Source organism: Nilaparvata lugens, chromosome X (genome assembly GCF_014356525.2).
Source record: "Nilaparvata lugens isolate BPH chromosome X, ASM1435652v1, whole genome shotgun sequence".
Lineage (NCBI taxonomy): Eukaryota > Metazoa > Arthropoda > Insecta > Hemiptera > Delphacidae > Nilaparvata > Nilaparvata lugens.
This window is the reverse complement of record NC_052518.1, coordinates 3,414,026-3,437,030: the sequence shown is the minus strand read 5'-3', so window position 1 is coordinate 3,437,030 and position 23,005 is coordinate 3,414,026. Positions and strand designations below refer to the sequence as shown.

The 23,005-nt window shown below is 33.5% G+C and overlaps 1 protein-coding gene across 1 annotated transcript in view; it reads right to left on the bottom strand.

Moving 5' to 3' along the window:
* LOC111056571 (serine-rich adhesin for platelets) overlaps positions 1 to 18,020 on the bottom strand; it is a 54,117-nt gene extending 36,097 nt beyond the window's left edge. The window contains exons 1-3 of the mRNA XM_022343949.2: positions 17,804 to 18,020; positions 6,745 to 6,812; positions 4,521 to 4,670 (exon numbers count right to left, since the gene is read on the bottom strand). Coding sequence (XP_022199641.2) covers positions 4,521 to 4,668 — 148 coding nt within the window. The 5' untranslated portion in view covers positions 4,669 to 4,670; positions 6,745 to 6,812; positions 17,804 to 18,020. The remainder of the gene's footprint in view (positions 1 to 4,520; positions 4,671 to 6,744; positions 6,813 to 17,803) is intronic.
* Between the last annotated feature and the right edge of the window lie 4,985 nt (positions 18,021 to 23,005).

The following is a 23,005-nucleotide window of genomic DNA, read 5'->3' as shown; positions in this document are numbered from 1 at the left end:
ATATTCAATATTAATTTAATGAAATTTTTTCTACTGTTTTTTTTCTGGAAAGTTGAATAAATAATAAATAAATACATAAAGCCCTCACATGTAGGAGGCTAATCGCTGAAGGCGACTTATTGAACAATTTATATTGTAAATTACTGTTATTTTTAACAAGGCTAAAATTGAGAGTTACCAAGACATGTCTATGCCTATTATTGAAAATATACATATTGTTATTCGTTACAACATATTACGCAACTTCTGTTCAACATTTTTATTAATGAGTAATTATTGATAGGCCCACCCAGGGCTGTAGAGCGTCGAAAATAAAGTGAGTAAGTTATTGTTGATAGACATATAACTTACGATATTATACTGTATAGGCTATTTGAATCTTTGCGCAAAATCCTTTGGAAAATCAATTATTTCTGGAAATCTACGTTTAAAAATCTCAGACTATGAACTTTAAAATAACATTTTCAAATCAGTGTTCAACCGATATTCTAACAAAGAATTTGATTTGATTTGAAATGTCTTTATTCATAATCATGTACAGGTACATTAGGAACAGCGTCAATAAAACATAACAAACACGACAAAAAAGTAGTGTAAAACAGACTTAAACCTCCTACAGAAATAGCAGTGATAAATAACATTCACAAACCTACAGTGTGTTCTGTAAACTCTTGTAGAGAGTACAGACTCAATGACATTAAATACTCCTTGAGTTTTATACTTAATTTGTTTATGTTCTCTATTGCCTGTAATTCTAAAGGCAGCATTGTGAAGTATTTCCTTCCCATGTAGTGCGTCTTTTTCTTGAAAAATTCTAACCTGTGCCTTTCCGTTATCCTCCCAAATCTAGTATAGTAGCCATGAGTCTCATTTCGTAGTTTTTCTACGGGGTAATTCCTAACATACATAATAACATCAAATACATATTTCCCGTAAACTGTAAGAATGTCAAGCTGCGAAAAAACCTGTTTTACAGAGTCCAGTGTTTTCAGATTCATCATTATTCTTGGTGCTTTCTTCTGTTGAATGAGAATTCTATCAAGATTACTCTTGGTCGTGGCTCCCTAAATGCATAGACCATAGGCCAGATGGGAGTGTATTAATGAGTGATATAGAGTTTTCATAGTTAGAAGACTGCATTTATTCGACATTTGTCTTAAAGCATACAGCCCAGGGGAGATTTTTTTCACTACCTGAGAAACATGACTATTCCAGGATAAATTACTGTCGATTTCTAAACCCAGGAATCGTGTACTGTTTACTAATTCCAACAACAATGAAAACATTTGGGCAAATTTCATTCTTTCTCTGATTCGTCGAAAATGGAATCACGACTGACTTCCCCCCATTTAGAAGAAGGTTCCTGTCATTAAGAAATCGATTCATAAGAGAAAAATCAGTTGCGGATGTTGCTTCTATACTTTGCACTGTATCACCTGAGAAGATGACATTTGCGTCATCTACATAGAGACACACAATAGCCTGCTCTTGGAAAACTCTAGAGGTGCGTACAGATAAACGCGCCGCGAACATGAGCAATTCACTTTGAATCAGCTGATGCCAAGCTTTTTATATCTGTATCTTACCGTTTCTGTAGTAAAAATACAGATATAATCAGCTGATTAGCATCAGCATTAGCATTTAGCTGATACTGGCATCAGCTGATTAAAAGTGAATTGCTCATGTTCGCGACGCGTAAATCTGTACGCACCTTTAGCAACCCCTTGAAGTTTACAAACACTACTATAGATGGATTTCTCGTTTCCTTCTCCAGTATCTTTTGACAGAAGAACAAAAGGTTTTTGACCTAGTAAATGAGTATAAATAAAATAAGTCAACTTGAAAACGTCTACTACGCATATGTCTACTCATATCTGAGCTATGGAACCATTTTCTGGGGAAATTCTGTTGATAGCGGTAAAATTTTTATAATCCAGAAAAAATAATAAGAGTCATTTGTGGATTGAGATCAAGAGATTCTTGCAAAGCATTCTTCAAAAACCTAAACATTCTAACACTACCATCTATTTTTATCTATCAATTGTTGGTTTTTGTTAAACAGAATTTAGATAAATTTCAATTCTGCACAGATAATCACGGGTATAATACACGTAATAGTAGTCTCATTGCTTTTCCAGTACACAGGCACACAGCTCTAGAAAAAACTGCATTCTACTCTGGAATACGTTATTTTAATAAATTACCTGCAGCCATCAGAAATCTAGATTCAATAAACAAATTCAAACTAACAGTCAGAAAAATGCTAGTAGAGAAAGCCCTATACTCTGCTGCCGAATTTTAATTTGTGAAAAGGGGCTGTAGAGTGTAACTTAACTTTTTGTGACTTTCATTTCCATGTGAATTTGATGAGATACATCATAGAGTGTATTTATTTATTTTACTTTCAAGTTTGTTCTAGTATTGACATGTCACCAGTCAAATGAGTGTTACTCAAAAATTGATGTAATGTGACGATAAATGAAATGAAATGAAATGAAATGAAATGAAATGAAATGTGACCGGTGTGGTCACGAAACCATGGTCGTGTACCGAATAAAACTGTGTAGAATTTGACAACATATGTGTGTTTTTATTTAATTTAAATAAGGTCCGTATGCAGATGCTCAGTTTAAACAGCGTTTAGCCCATCAATGGCTAAACTAGAGTTTAAACAGTGGATCCGTAAGCTGATTCCATCTCAAGCCAGTAAACGGCGTTTAAACTGGCTCAAAAGTGAACGCCCGAATTTGGGCGTTTAAACTAGCAATCAGTGAACCAGTATTGAGCATAACCCAACTTTTATGACTAATAGAGAATGTGCTGTCATACATACTTCTCCCTTTCAATCAATACTGAAAAAGAAATTTTTCAAGGGCTTTGAAAATAATAATTTTTTACTTTAAACATTCATTCTCCAATAGGTCTTTTAACTTTATAAATACTCACAAAATCATAAGATCAATGTTTACGTTTTGTTTGTGGATTCTGATTGGATAATATGATGAATCAGGCCAGCCAACTCATAGGCTCGTATTAGACTAGACAACCAGACGGTGTCACCGGTTATTGTACAGGCAGCCAGCCACGTCGCCATGAGTGAGCAATCACCAGTAAACCTACTGGTTTACTTACTTAAAGTAATTTTTTTTACTTACCTCAAAGTAATGACAAGTTTCTCTTCTGGCGAAATATACATTTCCTCATTCTGGTGTTAGTTCCGGTTATGTCTACCTTTATTAGTGAAAGCGGTTCAAAAAAGTAGGATTTTGACATTCTCATGTAATTGAAAAATTTGTTTTCGTCATTACAAAGTTTGTCAAAAAAAGGTCTAAAACAGTCCTTTTGTTTCTCTATCGGTTGCACGTGCATTTTCCTTGCCCGTCACCTCATTTTCTTCAACAAAAGAGCAAGAAGCAGCTTTTCTTCATATTTTTCAGACATTCTACCGCTCACTACACTAGCATCAAACAAACTGAACTCGCAGAACACAAAAATACAGTCATGGTGACGCAAAAGTGGTGACTGTGTGTAACAGATGTCATTTGATTCAATACCCAGTGATAATGTTGGTCACCCAGCGGTGACTCGTGTGGTTACGGTGGAGAGTAGCCAGTCAGTCACCAAACGCTTGAGACGCAACCGGTTACTGTAATGTAATAAGCGCCATAAGAACTAATGCCCAGCAACTAGTCGGGTCACAAGTGACGCAGCCTGGTTACCTAGTCTAATACGGGCCATAGTTGTGCTTCAATAAAGCCTTTAAAAATAAACGTTTTCCTACAGATACCTTGAAAATTGACCATTTCTGCACTGATTGCAGGCCGCAAAGAATCATTTTTCCGCACTAGTGCGCAAAGTGAGAACTTTGCGTACTCCAGATTTGCAGAATGACAACGCAAAATAGCTAGTAGTAGGTTTTATGGAGCACCAGTGCAGCAAAATCAAAATTAAGTTGGTAACACTCATAGTGAGGCCCACGTTATAATGGCAGTGGAGAACAGCGTTGCCTTGCCATTATGTGCCTTGATTATAGTCATTTCAATGCTTACATAAGATAAACCCCCTTCAAGCAGTCACATAAATTTTCAATTGAATTACTAATCATTATAATTCAATTATTATTATTCAATTTGACAATAAATTAAGGTTTTTATCAATAATAAAATTACACAGAAAAACATTTGATGGATTTCAGGGAATTTTACCCATAATTACCCACTTTTCATATTCAATGGTAACTGTAGGAAAAATTTAATGTGAAATGTGTGCGCAAAGTTCGTTTGCTGCACTCAAGAAACCATCATTCCGCACTCGCCTACGGTTCGTGCGTAAACGTTTCTTTCGGTGCAGCAAACTGTCACTTTGCGCACTAGTTGCAAAAATAACTATTATTTCGTTTCTATTCAGCATACCGTTTGGTGATTTAAACGGAGCTAAAATTTGAACGTGTTTACTCTAGACACAGTGCAAACCGAGCATCTTCATACGGCCCTTAGATTTGAAAAACTCAATTTTCTTACCTTTACACAGTAAGAGTCGCAGCTTGTGAAGGATCTTCTTGAACTTGTGAGGGAACAACGGATCTTTGAGATCTCCTTCACACGTTATAACCGTCTCAACAAGATTCTGCTGCAGTTGTATTACGCCTCCATCACTATCTGCTGCCATCTCTGTAAATAAAACATCAACATAAATTAAGCACACTAAGCATACTTTGTTATTTAAATTTCGGATGATATCCACAAGAGCTTAAAAGCGTTTAGCTTGAGCGAGGGTGATGCAGAAAGCGAGGGTGATTTGATGAGATGATCAAACGAGTCCACGACCAGGTAGCGCTAGCAGACTGTGCTTGGGTAATGGAGAATGTGTGGATGATTTGATGAGATGAAAAACGTCCATTCCTAATCCATGGGATTCGAACCCACGACAAGGTAGCGCTAGAAGACTGTGCTTTGGTAATGGAGAATGTGTGGATGATTTGATGAGATGAAAAACGTCCATGCCTACCGGCGGGATTCGAACCCACGACCAGATAGCGCTAGAAGACTGTGCTTTGGTAATGGAGAATGTGTGGATGATTTGATGAGATGAAAAACGTCCATGCCTACCGGCGGGATTCGAACCCACGACCAGGTAGCGCTAGAAGACTGTGCTTTGGTAACGGAGAATGTGTGGATGATTTGATGAGATGAAAAACGTCCATTCCTAATCCATGGGATTCGAACCCACGACAAGGTAGCGCTAGAAGACTGTGCTTTGGTAACGGAGAATGTGTGGATGATTTGATGAGATGAAAAACGTCCATGCCTACCGGCGGGATTCGAACCCACGACCAGGTAGCGCTAGAAGACTGTGCTTTGGTAATGGAGAATGTGTGGATGATTTGATGAGATGAAAAACGTCCATTCCTAATCCATGGGATTCGAACCCACTACCAGGTAGCGCTAGCAGACTGAAGGGTGCAACACCTTAGCCTCAACTCACACTTGCGCGACTCAGTTCGAGAAGAGACTCGACTCTAGTCGAGAGCATTTGTGTTTCCAATTGGAGACGTCGCAGAGACTAGAATCATAGAGAAATAATGGCGTAAGTAGAAATCCCATGGTATAGGGCGTTTATATCGCAACTTTTTCTGTTATCTCAAGCCGATAATTCATGTAATTCTTTCCCGTGAAGCTGTGTGACACTGGTTAGTCTCTCATATTGTGCCGTTCATACACTCTCACCCCAACAAGACAGTAAAAATCGACAATAATCAACAGTAATCAGCTTGAGATAACAGTAAAAGTTGTGACATAAACGCCCTATACCATGGGATATCTACTTACGCCATTGTTTCTCTATGCTAGAATCGACTGGTCTGAGTGTCAACATTTGAAAACACATGCTATCGACTAGAGTCGAGTCTCTTCTCGACCCAAGTCGCATAAGTGTGAGTTGAGCCCAAGTCGACTCGGCTATCCTGGCCGGACATTATTTTACTTGAGAAAGCAGGCTATACGTTCAAACTATTAACTAGAAATAGCAACATATTTTTGTTACTACTGCCAAATCAGAATTCAAGAATTGAATTTTTTCTATGAATTAAGTTTGAAATATAAACTCTTCCAAGGTTAAAGTCTTCGCTATTATAGGCCTATAATCTTTCATATCAATTTCATGGTATCAACACTATTCAGATGTATTTGTAAATTTGTTCAAGGTATACACATTTTAAATTTGATTCGCTGCCACGTCATGGCAGACATTTCATTATTTCTTTCACTACACTAAACAGGGAACAGCTGATTTCTGGCGTTTTTAGGTTACAAATTATGTAAAATTAATATGGAATAACAGTGTATTCCCGGCCTGGCAAGGTAAATGTATACCTTACTGTAATATTTACTTTCGAATTAAATAGTACACAAATAAATCAAAGAATGATATCCTCTTGCAAATGAAAAACTACCTAAAACCAATACATCGTTCATAGGAGTAAAATTTAAAAAATACTATGAATATGAAAATCCATGAACAGGAAGGTATGATATTTGCTTTGAAGCATGTAAGTTAATATTTATCCAGCAGATATCAGTTGATGATTAGTAAATCTATAATTTCACAACGATTTACTGTATTTTTCAAAAGAAAGTGATTTTGATTGATGAGGATTATGGTCGAAGATGATGATTAAAATTACAAAGATTATTGGAGTACTTTTCATTATCAGAAAACAGAAAATATTTTGTAAAACAAACTCACCAGTTGAAGAGCTTCATCCCCCTAATGATGAGCCCAGCCAGAGCACTGCATCCGAAAGTCAATGATATCTGCGAAAATTAATATTATAAATGAATAATATTCACATTTTAGTAAAATATAAACGTATCCTGCAACAGCCAAAGCCTCCAGCCTGCTGTTTATGATTGGAGCCGAATACTGTTACTACTATCGGAGATTGAAAAACTTGATCATTTGTTTTTATAGTTAGAATTTGTAAATAATTTTATCTGAAGGGAGAGATCGCATTTGCTTGATAATCAAGAATACACGCAAAAATTTCAAATCAGACCTTAAATACACTGGTTCAACAAATTCACTATTATTGTGTGTGTGTTACTTTCTATAGTTAAACTTATTTCTGGAGTTAGTGTGCATTGGAGTACGGTGTCAAGTGAAAAGAACGCATTTTCAACTTCACAATCGACTGATTCAACACGCTCCAACACCAATAATGCATTAATGCAATAGGGTGATTAAAAATATTGACTCAACAAGTGAACCAAACACTTATATATTACATTAAACGATTCTGGTTGGGAATAATCATCTACAGGAATAAGCGTGTCAAAACGTATGTAAGCTGAGTACATCAACTGCTGGTCTGGAGATTATATTCCATGATCCCAATGAAAAACGCATACCATAAATTTAGCCAGTAGGCCGAATGTACTTTGGTCACGTAGAGACACTGATCAAACTGATAATCTAGAGTAGGAAATGAGCGAGGAAATTGATCGCAATGGAAATCAAGAACCTTACACCTCCATTGCGGTCTATTGGATGAAAATAGAACAAATAGTTTACTTTTGTACGTGGGAGAAGCGGAAATAATTTTCATGATACAGTAATGTACTGTAAGTTTGAAAATTAAACTACAAGTAACTAGAAATACTCCAATATTTTATTGAACTGAGCACAATTCAATATTATGCATTGAACATACACAATATTCAGCAAGATTTCAGAGATGTTATACAAAACTAAAAACTAAGAAAGACAGAGATTTCCAGAGGAAAAAGCCTGATCAAATTAAACTACTATCCTGAAAAATTGATATTATTTGACTACATAAACTGAAAAAAGACAGAGATTTCCAGAGGAAAAAGCCTGATCAAATTAAACTACTATCCTGAAAAATTTATATTATTTGACTAGTATAAATAATGTTTAGTGTTACCACCAGAGAAACTTATCTTGAAGTAAACCTAGGGATTGACTGACTGGCCACCTAAACGTGTCTAATGTATGAGAAACTATTTTTTCTTCTAATTAAACAATAAGATAACATTTGAGTAAAAATACTTCAGCATCTGATACTGAATGAATTTGATTTTCAACATTTATATTTATTTATTTAGCGTATGGCAGATACACAACAAATATAGGCTATAGCTAATGAGTCCCAAATGTCTAGATATAAACTGTACATTTCCAAATTCTTTGAGATGTGTAGTTTTCGGTCAGGAGAACATAAGTTAGTCTGACCGCCATTATTTGCTAGTCCATTTAGCGTTACCCAATGTGCACCATGGAGGCGAACTAAAAATAACAGAAAAATAGTACGAGATAGTAATATTCTTCATATCTCATACTCACAAACTATATATTGAATGATGTTATCAGAAATTATCAATTCCCTCTCAATTCATTTTTTATATCGTTACTCAACTCCATAATAGTTGTAATATTAGAAAGATCATCGAGAATCTAATCCAATATATTAATTTGAATGGTTGTTTCAATTTTTATAATAAAGGTGATGATTTCTTGATCCATTCCGAGCTGCTTTGTATAAACACACTTTTTCTATGTATTTTAACACGACATGCAGTCAATTATTAGTCACTGTTGAAAATGATTGCCAGGCAATTGAAAGTACTCCAGTCAGTAAGTAAAAGTTTTTAATATTTACTTAATAATTGACTGCATGTCGTGTTAAAATACATAGAAAAAGTGTTTTTATAATAACTTACCAACGTATCAGAAAAGTTACTACTGTAAATACAGATCAAAATCGATTTATTCAAAAACGTTATTGCTAATTCATTTATAATACTCTAACTGAATCTCCATCACAGTAGCTTCAAGAGTGAATGTAATAAATCTGTTCACATAAAAATGTTTACAGCTCTGATTTAAATCGTTGAACAAGTGAACTGTCTTTCATTATTTATTACTAGAGTTGTCATCAAATTGAATAAATACTAGATGTAAATGTAAAATGGTCGATTGAACAGAATTATCAAAAATTGCTCCAGAGTATGTTCAAAAAACCTATGAGTGGAGCATTTTTCCAGTACTAAATTGGTCATCCAGCGAATTTTTCACCTAGTCAACTACCGCACCTACTGAAATGTAATTTGATTCCGGTGTTGTCAAAAAGTACCACTATTTTATACCAAACGTTTTGGTTTTTAATAGCTGATTTCCTCCCACTGTAGAACGAAAATAGAAAGAAACTTGGTCATTTCAGACTATTTAATCTCAAAATTAATTTAAATCCAAGTATTGTAGATGAAAAGATTAAAATATTGTAGAAGTTGGAAACGGCTGAAGGAGTGAATGCCGACCCCATATAGGCGTAGCCAACGAAGAAGAATGGTAGAAGAAAAACCTAAATTGAAAATTATGTATTTCAATACCTGGTCTGAATGAGGGTTTGCTAATGTCCTGAATGAATGCGCCTTGAAAGTAATAAATAAGATATTCACTATCGAATGATAGTTCATTTCACTTAGCTATTCAAGGTCATCATAGAGGATGCATCAAATGAGCGACAAAACTTAACAAATACATTCTACGACCCAACTTCAACAGTCATTTGTATTTAAATTAAAACGAATCACGTTTCTGGAATTGTATGAATAAAGACACTTTTCAGAGGTAAAAGATGAAGTTAAGCAAAAATGATGTGACACTGGAAGGGTTCCAAAGTTGAAGGTCTTAAATAATAATGCAATCCTGTCGAGTGAAAAGAGAAAAAAAGGCCGTGCTATTTGTCCACATATATATACGTCTTCAGTATTCAATAGTCTCCATCCATGACCAGTATTTACTGGATAGATTACATCAAAATAGTAAAAACTTATGAAGAAATAAACTCAAGATGGGACGTCAGTCATAGAGTTAAAACAAATTACTGTATTGCCTCGAGGGAGTAGAGTGCCAGACTTCTCACAAGATGTCCTTTCCAAGATCTTTTCCTCCTGCTCACCGAAATACACCGGTCTGTTGAAAATCTTGAGTACACGGCCAGGGAAGCTATTATGTGATCGAGTCAGTTTGACATGAGGCAAATCAATGTCATTCCTCCTTGTGTTGTAGCTGTGTACATGTCCTCTTTGTTGAAAGGTATGTCTCTTCTCAACAGTAAAAGCGAACTAAACAGATACTGACTGTCATAATCTTCAGTCTCCCAAAGATTGGCGCACAGTGTTCCAGCCGATGAGACGTGGTGATGATCCGGAGAACCTTCTTCTGTAAGAGCAGGAATTTTCTGCATGACCCCAAAGCTCAATACCATAATTGATATGGCAGTGGAAGAGGCCAAGGTCTGCAGTAACCATGCAACGTCAGACGATAGACCTGCTAGCCAGGTACTCCAAAGAAACATGACTCCTCAGAATAGAATAGAATACGTTAATCCACCAATAAATACAATTTAAAGTACATTAGGTGTCGTCAAGAATAAAATCCTATAATGGGTTTTCTGTTAGTAGCTTTTTAACTTTTAAAACTGGCTTGATTCATATTTCTCACACTAACAGGCAGCTTATTGAATGCCTTGATTGATAATATTCTATAATGTCCTTAAAGTTTTTTTAACCTGACAAAAGGAACATTCAGATTACATGCTTGTCTGGTGAAATGCCTGTGTATCTTAAGGTGCGTACAGATATACGCGCCGCGAACATGAGCAATTCACTTTTAATCAGCTGACTATATCTGTATTTTTACAGAAACGGTAAGATACAGATATAAAAAGCTTGGCATCAGCTGATTAAAAGTGAATTGCTCATGTTCGCGGCGCGTATATCTGTACGCACCTTTAGACCTACATTCAAGAACATCCATCTCATCCCTGACCCTGACCAGGAGTTGCATGACGTACAGGCTGAACACAGTCATAACCTCAATCGAGACAAATATTGGACGACAATGAGCGAGGTAGTCAGCATTGGCCATAAGCCTCACTACTTTTTTCTGAAGAAGCAGCACCCTACTAGTATTGGCTGCTCCGCCCCATAGAATAAGCCCATATTAAATTAAACTCTGGAAAACCCGAAGTAGGACGTCCTCAAATATTGCTGAGGAACAAGAGTTCTCAGACGTCTTATAAGAAAAACCACTCTGCTGAGCCGACCACATAACCAGTCAATGTGGCATGTCCATGTTAATTTTGTATCCAGAATGATACCAAGTAGCTTAGCTGAAGTTATTACATCTTTTATATTTTTTACTCAGCTTGTGGATCAGATATGTAACTCTTGACAGTCAATTGCAGGATAATGTCTACATTCTGTTCCCATGTTAATGTGGCATTCATCATAAATGCAGGTTTGATTCTTCAATCTTATGAATATCCTCAATAGGATTTATCAATGTTGGGACACATTACAAGATGTCGATACTTAGGGTTGGGTTAGGTAAGATATGGCAACAAATATTATGCATCACTGCTACTACTATATGTATGATTGAGCAAAGTTTCTTGAATACTGAATTTTCAGAGCAAATAATAAGAAAATAAAAAATACACATTTATAAAATTGTGGATGATAAATTGACTTACCCTAGATCCTAATTGCCGTTAGTTTTCATTACATACAGCGAAAAAGAATCCTAGAGAATAGTTAATAGTGGATGAAAATTAAGTGAAGAAACGAAAGAAATTGTAAGCTGTTTAGCCAAAAAATCAACGATCACTGTGTAATCAATGAAAAACTAAACGATACTCTAAACACACACTTTAATCCTTTACACCACACTAATCTAAAAACTATAATTATAAACTGGAATAAAGACTGAAAGCTTTACGAATTTCTATATCATTACTTTGGTGACTCATAAGTGGCGCAAATTGTCAACTGATCGAAGGATGTTTACTGCATAATAGTGCAGCCTGTTTACATAAAACTCAATGATACTGACCTCAATAGCATGCAGTTTTCAACACAGACTTGAAAAATGCCATAGAACTCTTCCTGCTACTTTCATCCCAGCAAATTTAATCTAACCTAACCTAACTCACCCAAGCATACTTTTTAAAAGAAGTGTTGACTTTGTTATTATACATACCTACATTTATCTATTATACATCTAGATTCTATAATCTAGTGTATTTTTTATTCAGCTTTCAAAAGCCTTAGACTTTGAATATTATAATTTCTTCACATATCTGAAAAGTTTATTTCTTCCACTTTTGACAAACTGCATACCGTTAGCTACATACAGTATTGCACTTAGTAGATGTTTTTATTAATTACACCTCACAAAATGAACCTTAATAAACTGTAGATTGTTTCATAGAAACAATGGCCATGGAATCCTTCTTTTGTAGAGGTTATCCTAGGACTTCAACGATAGCGCCAGTAGAACCCTCGATCAGATAAACAAATACAACAAACAGCAAATACCTCCATAAGATTCATCATTCATTGAGTTATGTCCTATTGTGTTACTGATGTTGGTTTGAAACATCTTCAAATACACACAATGAACGAAATAGCTTAAGTTAATTGTCGTAGGTAGATACTGCATTATAAAAACTATAAAATGACAAGTCTAACAAAGCTTCTCGAAATGAAGCAAATCCAGGAATTGACAAGAGCCTGCCATCGCATGTCATTTGCCCTAATACTGAACTAATAATATATTCCATTCTTTACAACCTTTTGTAGCTATTACTACAAAGGGTGCTTCCAGATAATAGGATGAATATGGAGGAAACTACGCCACTATCAGCATACAACTCGAATTACTATCGATTTTGCATTACAATCATAAAACCATCAACAGAAAGGGTCTCTAACAATATTATTAATTTGATTTGATAGCGAGACTGGAGCGATTACTAATGTCATGGCAGATTTATGAAGCGAAAGGCTTTCACAATCTGGGTTGCTACGATTCTTATCTATAATAACAATGAGTTACACTCTCATACATAATCTCGATCGATAAGTATTATTCAATGTAATTAGAATTGGCAGATACCAGAAAATGACCACACAGATATGAACAGCACTTAACAGACTTGTTCAGTATTCTCAGACAAAATAATCAGCTGGTTGCTGAAGGATATCTGCGGCTATTCATGCAAAACATAACCTACAATTCTGTATCAGAATCTTTAAATACAGTAGGTCTACAAATCTATTATAACAAACTATTTAAAACAACCTATCATAAAAAATGTGTGTCAAATGGAAGTAAAAACATAGAAAATACCATGTAATCAATACATTGACAACCATCATTCAATCATGATGTACATATTTAAACAACTGTGGTTCACCGAAATTTGATAGAGCTGACGCAAGAACTCGAAATGTGTATACCACAATATTGTGATACTGTACTAGTAAAAAATTAACAGATAAGGTATGATAGGAATAGAATTCCAACTATGAAGCGAAATTCAAATTCCTGCCGAAAGCTTTGTTATTTAACGGTACGAATGAAATGGGTAGGCACGTTGTTCCTATAGCATGTCAATGGAGTGCCTGTCTCTGTCTCTTTGGCGACGGTAAAGTGAGGTTATAATGGCAGTGGAGAAAGATAGGAGAACAGCGTTGCCTATTCTCTGCCTTGCCACTGCTTTTTACAGAGGATAGCTGATACCTGTACCTCATGAAATATTGACTCTTCATTCTTGTTAAAAGATATGTTTTATTTGTCAAGGGTTAATGATTAAAAATAATGAATTTTCATAATAAGGATAAAATATCTTGTTAATCAATTACAATACTATGTTGTTAAAAAACAATCTGGCAATGTATAAGAGCTAGAAAAGGCACTATATGCTTTGTCGTATGAGCACTAATATTATCAAATACTGTCATTATAACTGTATGAATACTACTATACTCTCATAGATTCTCACCAATCGATAGAGAGAACAAGAAACACGTGTTTCAACTGCTTGCTTTACCATACTGCGTACTTCATATTAGAAAGGCCATAATGTTTTTACCTTCTAATAATACCTAATCAAAACCGTATAAACAAGGGGAAACTTGGAAAACCAGGAAAGATTTCATAGAGTTGACCAAGGTAAAGTTTAACAAAGAGTTTTCAACTGAAAGGAATGCCCATTGAAGAGTTTGCAAACGTAATCAACAAGCCACTTGGGAAGTTATAATTTTTAAACTTTTCAACAATTTATATAGTATATAAATCCATGAGCTTGAAACATATTTTATCCATTTGAAACTACTGGACAGAAATAGTGAAAAACATTAAAAATTGAAGCATATTCCATTATCTGGAAACTTAATTGGTCAGTGGTCAGCTTTAAGAACTAATAGTGAATAAAGGAAATCTTCTGTTACTATTGTAGTTACCTAATAAGAGTATACTTTTTCACAATAAATAAACATTGAATAAAAATAAATAAAAAATAACTTAAGCCCCAAATTGGTCCAATGAGCGTGAAGGGCCAAGCAGGAGAGAGGTTTCATATCCTAGCACGCTCAATCTGACAAAAAATAACTAAACTTTGAGACATATCTTCAGGAGAAAGTGAAAAAGCCAAGCACATACTCTATGAATATCATTCGTAATCCTTACCCCTTATCAGTAATATTTTATACTTTTCTTATTGGTTTTGAAGATTTCCTTTACACAGAACTAAGAGTATGAACTTTTCGGCCTGAATACGAATATATTTTTCTAAATAAATTTAGTATTTCTGTATTATCGCAACTCATCTTCATTGGCATTCCTTTCATCAGCCTTGGTGAATTTCAATATTTAGGCATGTTTACATAATTTACAGTAATTTTAATATTCAAAATTCTAATAAGGATCTGATTGTTGACATACTCACAATTATTCTAATGATTAAATGCATGGAATGAAGAATATTTCGGGTAAAATTTTAAATAATTCACAACTCCAGTCTAGTCGATGGAAGACAAAGGCTAGTCGGATGTCGGACCTTCGTGTTGGACCTCTAGTTGATCCAACTAGTCCGAGTAGACTTTAAACATCCAACAACCCCATTAACGGTACGATCCAACATCTAATGTTGGGCCACTAAGCTAGTCGGATAGTGAATGACCTGCTCAAAAAATCACTGTAGGTAGTAACAAAAAACTTTTATTCTTGTAAACTGTATTATTTAATCCTCACGAGCAACAGCAGTAATGGGTTTTTATCAGTAATGTATTTATTTATTTACAAAAGAATACATACATACAGGTATGGGAACAACAGGCATTATAGCCCAAAACTGTTCCCAATTCAACATCACAAAGTTCTTCATAATTATCAAGAAAAAAAAGTTAATGAAAAAATTGAAGGTGATAATAGTAAATTGTTGAGCATAATATAAACCGCTCTTATAGGAAGTGAATACATTAAAAAGGGCTGTTATTCGCATTCATATACACTAGTATATCCTGTCAACATAACCTAACCTGTCAAGCTTTAGATGAGAACATACATTGAGATATTAAGAAAAAATCTTAATAGAAGACGTATATTCAAAGTGATAATAGTAAATTATTGAGCATTAGTAGGTAACCCGTCCTCCGTTAAGGGTCTAATTGAATACTTGAAATACTGAAATCTTGAAGAATTTGAAAAAGGACTATAACCATCCTTTGTAAATTAATAATCTAGGCCTATATGCAAAATTTCAAGTTAATCAGTCCAGTAGGCTCGTTCAGACGTGGTGATGCATCATTCGTGAATTTCCTATCCTGTATGGGTATAAGCCGATTCTTTCCTCTAATATATTATATACACCGCTCTAAAATTAATATTCACCTCTCTCATAATATTCACTAAATGGCAATGCTTGCAGTCTTCCTATACACTATCATATATTGGCAACATAACCTAACCTGTCAATCTTTTAAGATTGTTCTAACCTAATCAAGCGTTATCAATACAATCTTGGTTAATCAACAAGGACCATCTAATTCCAATCATGGAAATGCCAGTACAGTATAACTATTCCAAAGGATTGAAAACGTAAATTGAGCAATACAGTGGAATAAGCGATGATTTGTGTGGATAGATTTTCCTTGCTTTATGATGGGACTAATGTAGAATAGGCCTAAAATATTTCTCAACTCTAATGCAAATTGTACAGATACAGCTGGTATAAATAAATGACTAAACGTAGCATAATTATGCACCTCACGATAAATACAATTTCAACACCGAGCATAACTCATAATAGCACCCCCAGTAAAATACTCTAGTCTGTCATTTTCCGTTATGACAACTTCAATTTTTCTGGTTGACAAAGAATCAACAAAGCATAATTAGGATTTGATATATTGTATTATCATCATTATGATTATAGCTCCCTTTACTAAGATTTAAAAATAGATTTCATAGCAATTAAATGAAATACGGTACCAAATATATTTTATAGGAAGGAATGTCTGTGACATAATATTATGTAAGATACTAAGACAGTAATTTATTAAGCTTTTTTGGCCATAACTGATCCAATGGAAAGATTTGTGGATGACCAGAACCTTAGAACAGTAACTAACTAGAATAAAGTAAGATAGGCAAATGGCAAACTTTTGAACAATATGTTGGGCTAGGTTAGTATAAACAAATTTCCATATCACATCGACAACAATGAATTTCAATCAAGAAAAAATAGCCTTATATCCACGAATGTAGTAAGTATTTCAAAACAAAATTGAAATAAAAATGTATTGGCTTGGAACTTCGACAATCAAAAGGGCGACTTGCAGATTTTAAACACCATACGTCCACTAATATAGAAGTGAACTAAGAAGTTCATCATTAGCAAGATTATGTCAGTAAATTGAAATCAGGAATTAACAGAAGAACATATTGGAAAATCATCATTTTCGGTTGAAACAACGAGCATAGTTAAGGTTAGAATATGTTATACTTGATCTCTAAAGTAAAGAAACCCGACGGAAATCAGATGAATTCTACCGAATTCATTAGGTTTTATCAAGCCTATTTCGGGAAGAATTCGGGAAATGGAGAGAAAAAAATATTTGGGAAGACTTTTATGAAAATCAAATGTTCTGAAATCGTTTGACCTACATTGCTCTATTTTCAAAAATGAAGTTTCTTCAACTATACGTATTATAAATTAAGAAGAGCATCATGAATAAGAAACATTTACATAAATTCTATTTCAAACATGATTAATAGATAAGTCATGCATTGAAGGATTGGGATAACTGAGGTAATCAGTTTCCAAGATGACCGCGGTATAAAAACAATATTGTTTGATTGAAATGGCTGCATGAAATTTTTGTGAAATGCGCAATTTTTATACAAAAATCTATCCTTTCTCAACTATAGAGGATTGATAACTGTTATCTAGAAGATCTAGCAACATATTTCAGAAAATATCGTAACAAAACGTGTATTTGTTCTGAAAAGTGCTACCCCACCAAGAAATCTGACATAACCAAAAGATTGAAGCTTCCAAATTCAAGTTAAAATAATTGTTGAAATTATAATTATAGATTCTGAGATAATTCCTTTGAAATATTTGAAAAGATAAATTGAGTTTCGGGAAGCATTATTTGTGGTGAATACTTTCCGCTGTCCGAAGGAAAACGAAGACCACCATTTTGTTGAGGGGAGGTGTATCCTACAGCATGCTAAAGTGGATGTAATATTATTATTATCTGGCGCTTACAATCGTTTAGACGCAATAATTGATGTAAAAATTGACGCGAAGAAATATTCCTAAACTTTGGATGTCTGGCATAGTTCCACTTGGGTAATCGAGACTAGCAATAATAGCAACGAAACCTATCAAAAATGGTCATCACTTAAATACGGGAAAAATCAAACTCACCAGTTTTTTGAGTATCCATTAAATACGTCTTTCAAAACATAACACCATTGCACTACACTTCAATATAACACTCAACTTGCACAAAAATTATAACCATCGACAAACTCACGCCATTTCAATGATAAACTTTGAAAAATCCGACATAATAATGGACAAAGTGATAAAACGCTACGAGACAATAACAACGGCCGCCATTTGCATTATCCTCAAGTGACATGCGCAAATCGATGCGTAGCCTTCTGGGAGCAGCTTCTACACAGATGAGATCAAGTTGACAGTGAAACGAGCCACTATTGGTCGAAACTCAGTGCTGCGAATCCTATTGGGAAAATATGAAATTATTGCCACCAATTTCAAAATGAATTTTTCTTTCAGTGAAATAAATTTGTACAGTACTGGAGTATTTGAAGTTTTGGCACAAAAATAATCATTTCCCACACCTTAAATCCACATCCAAAAATTTTCAAAAGAATCTGCATTGTACTTCAGAAAGAAATAAAGGCTTTAATAAAGAAATTATTGGCTTGAGATTTCACAACAGAAAAATCAGATTCTGTGTGGTATTGGTTCTTGCACTATAATCTCTTATTCACGTTCTTAGAGACGACAATGGTCTTCGGTATAATATAGGGAAGGATCAACAAATCTTGAAGTATTCAACGATGGAAGATTAAAAATGTTATGGATCAATAGTTTAGGCTATAAGAGCTTGAATCTACACTTTTATGTGAAGTCTGCAATTTTTAACAAACATTATAAGTAATAGGATGTAATATCATAACAAATTAGGTAGGTACGGTAGCTCTTGATCCTGAAGGAAAATAAATTTAGTAAGAGGGAAGTTTTTTGCCTATACCGTACCTAGTTTACTCTTCAACAAGGATCTGAAGTAGGCCTACCTACCTGCGTTAAAATTTCAAGGCATACAGGTAAATTCATAGAAGACAAAATATCAGCTCAATATTACACCGACTGATAAGGTGTCAGCTCAAATAATCACCAATGTAGAGAAGCTTTTCAAGAGAGGGCTCGCAAAATCTGTAAATTACCATGGAGTAACGATAGATTGGTTATGCTATAATACTGTATTACATATAACAATACTTGAGTGATCGCATATAAAGCACACCATTCACTATCAGACTAGTAATCCAACAATATTTCCAATATTAAAAACACCACTTACGCTCCAACTAGCTCTACAACTTCAGTCTAGTCTAGTCGATGACACAAGATAGTCGGATGTCGGACTTCTAGTTTATCCAATTCGTCCGGACTGCCTTCACACATCCAACAACCCATCATAAAACGTTGAACAGTATCATTTCAAATTTCTATTCTTTCCTGTCTTTGTGTAGTATTCAGTAATTTTCTTCTATGATGCATATCTTAACCAATCTTGTCCATAGTCATTTAAATTTGTGAATTTTAAGTATTCTTCTGAAATTATATTAGAAGTTGAAATTGTAGCTTATTTTCCTAATCTTTAAATTGTTGATAAAACTTATATTTTATAGAATCTATCTACTTTAGTGTAAATAATTGTGTGCTTGCGATATATTTTTCCATCATGTATCACTTATTTTAATTATGTCTATTTTGTTATATTAGGTAACTAGCATTTTCAGAGCAAATTATGTCCCCATTCCTCATCTTTCATTGCATATCGTGCCATAAGCCATATGTAATTAGGTTATAGTTTTCTTCTGGGCTTAACCCATTATGCATTTTTTTTTTTGCTGTCCAATACTTTGGATTTTTGGTAGGCAAGTAGGAGTGATTTTATAGAGGTGTGGGCGTGAACCACATATGGATGGACTCGATTATCTGACCTACTTGTTTGCGATATAAAACCCTTAAGACTGCAACATCAAACGTTTGTAAAACTTTTGATTTTGTGGTCCGATAGTAGTCTGCTATCACATTACCTTACTCTCCATATCTAGGAACTCTCTCCACCCAGTCACAATAGTAAAAATGTTTTTTTCTTCACCAGTTGTTCCTGTGGGAGTGATAGCTCACAGTTATAACAAATTAGAATCATACTTGGAATCTACAAAATTCCATAGTAGTATATTTTATTAAATATACTTCCTTATGAAAGTTTTCAACTGACATGTAGGATAGGCTCTAATTAATCTTTCTCTTCCTTGTATTACTTAGGGAATTTATTTACCCATTTTCTCGTATACGGTATGTATTTTTTAGGGAACTTATTTACCCATTATACCTATTATTCTTCTTTGTATTGTAATCCTGAAATGGTTTGTAGTTATTATACAGTCTTCAAATTCAGAAATTATTTGAAAAATAGACGGTTCAATTTAGAAAATGTTGAAATTTAATCTGATGTATAAATTCTTTTGTTATAATAAAAACTTCAAAATATTAATGAATTGTGTTGCCATAAATAAGAAATGTTCAAGATAAATGAAAAATTAATTTGAATCATAATGATTTCATTGAATGTAAAAGTTTTGTCATATTATTAATTGAAATAAGTTTAAGTTTGAATTTCTTCTAAATTTAAATATTAAATTGTCTTTTTTTCTAAATTTAAAAACGTTTTTTTTTATAAACTTTGATATGATTAATTATCATTTGAAATGGAAATGGTGTATGTAGAATTTTTAGTGGGGATTGATGATTAGAATTTTGCTGGTATATTATTGTTTTTTGAGATGGTAAACCATTATTGCCTAAAGAAGGAACAACAAGGTTATGACTTAGAGAGGCATTAATGAAATAATATTTTTGTGTTAATTACTTATGTTGATTGCCATAGATGCAAAATAATGATTAATTATGTTGGGTGCCATAGATGCAAATGATTACTTATGAATATTGATTGTCATTGAAGCAAAATATTATTGATGTTTTGAATGATTTTTTGTTTAATGATTAGCAGTAAAGTTTGGTCATGAAAATTACATTTAATGTAGCTTGTGTTTAGAACATTGAAAAGTCGAAATAAACTATAGTATCCAACACACGATGGTTAATAATTAAATAATTTGCTTTTTATAAATTATTTGAATAAAACTAAAATGAAAATTTTATAAGTCTGCCTACATAAATAACTTTGAAATCCTAAATGAAACATAAATCAAATTTGAAATGTTATACTGAATGATAAATCATAAATGTGAAATACTACATTTGAAATTTTATATTGAATGATAATGAAATGCAGATATATTGTATTATGAAATGATATTTAGTGGAAGACCAATTGTCTGAATATGTTGAAGTATGTATCGAAATTATTTTTTGTTGTGATGATCTGATGTTTTTTGCAATTTTGATAATGATACAGGGTGTTATAACATTTATGTAACAAGTATTTGATTATGTTCTAAATTTTTAAGAATGGATTAAATTTTGTCATTTGGACAGTGAATAAATGAACATGAAATTAAATACTTTATTAAAGTTTTTGTAATTAATGTCTCTATTGAATTTGAAGAAATTTCGAAATTGATGACTGTATAATAAGATATTAACAATAAATCTAATTTTTATACTTACTATTTTATACATACTTGTAAATAACTTTTAAGTGCATTAGATTGTATTGGTAGCCTAATCAAATTTTTCTTTTTAGTTTATAAGCATATTAAAATAACAGGTACAGCGTGGACGTTAACTTCGAAATAATTATCGCATGAATCTCGAGATCTACAAAACAAGTGAATGCCATGAAGAGTCCCCAGGCACAGAAACAGGAACACATGGGCACATCCCATGCGGGGACCTTCCTCCTATTCAACAGTTATTTGTGTTAACAGCAATAATAGTTATCAATGTTTATTAATTTAACAGTGACAGTTTTGTTAATCATGGTCATGTATTTTTAGAAATTTTATTTTATATACATTATAATATCAACATAGGCTACTAGGCTCATAGTCATGTTATAATTCTGTGTATATCTTGAGTTTTATTGCTGCTATAACATGTATTGCGTTTTTGAGGAATAAACAGTTTGATTTGATTTGAGTGTCAAGAAAATATGGGTGATTTTCGAACTGGTGTGACTCATTAATGGATTTCCTACGCCTATTGCTGACTACGCAACTCAAACTTCTGCACTACTATATTACCTGGAGGTAATAATTGCCATTCATGTCCAAGTTCGCAACTTTAAACTCAAATAACAGTCACTGTATCATAAAAGAAACTGATTAAAAAAAATCCTCACCTAAATTAATCCTGTATGCTGAATTCTAAACCTTGAAAGCTGAAAATATCAAAAAACTAAACCCTACCTAAGTTAATCCTCACCTAAATTAATCCTGTATGCAGCGTCTCTCTCTTTTCCAAAAAAATTATATTGTCATTTTAAGCCTGAAATGTACACTGTATGTATAACACACAATTTACGTGACTTTGAGTGAGCTTGGAATGTACCCGTCTACTACAAGCATGAGGCCATGCTAACAGATGTCTCGTGTATCCAGATCAGCCCAACACTAATGTCATCACAAACGAAAGATCAAGTTCGCTTGGAGTCACAACTGAAATTCATACTGAGTGCCTTAACGGACTGTTTTCAAAATTCGCATCGATAAAAAATCAACCGCTTCAACAGTGAAAGAAATGGAAATTTTTCAATTTATTGCAATTTTGTATGAAAATTAAATGTAACAATTCATCAATTCATTAAAAAAATTCTGTTCAACATACTAAATTTTTATGCAATAACATTTAAATTTTCTATCTACTAAACTTATGTAAAATTTCAAGAACTATTCTTTGAATATATTAAATTTTCTGTTGAGATAATTTCCTTGAATTATAAAGCTAAATCAAAAATAATTTAAATACTCTGTATTTTGAAATATTGTTTGGAAATTTATAACAAATGCTATTGATGATTTTTTATAATAATTTTCAATTATAGATGACATGTAATGTTTTTGTAGAAAAAATTGTTCCTGTACTCAAATCTAAAAAAAAACTTAAATTTCATTTATTACAATGTAATGTTACATTTTTTGTTATTCTCAATTAAAATCGAATCTTCAATTCGATATCAATAAAACTTGATAGCAAATATCGGTGTAATCGATATGCGGACTTAACATCTTACCGGGAATTTATCAGATACACTTGTGTTGAACATCCTACTGTAACAAAGTTCTATTTCTGAATTAACAGATAATTCTAAACAACATAAAGGGTAAATAAATTTAAAATAAC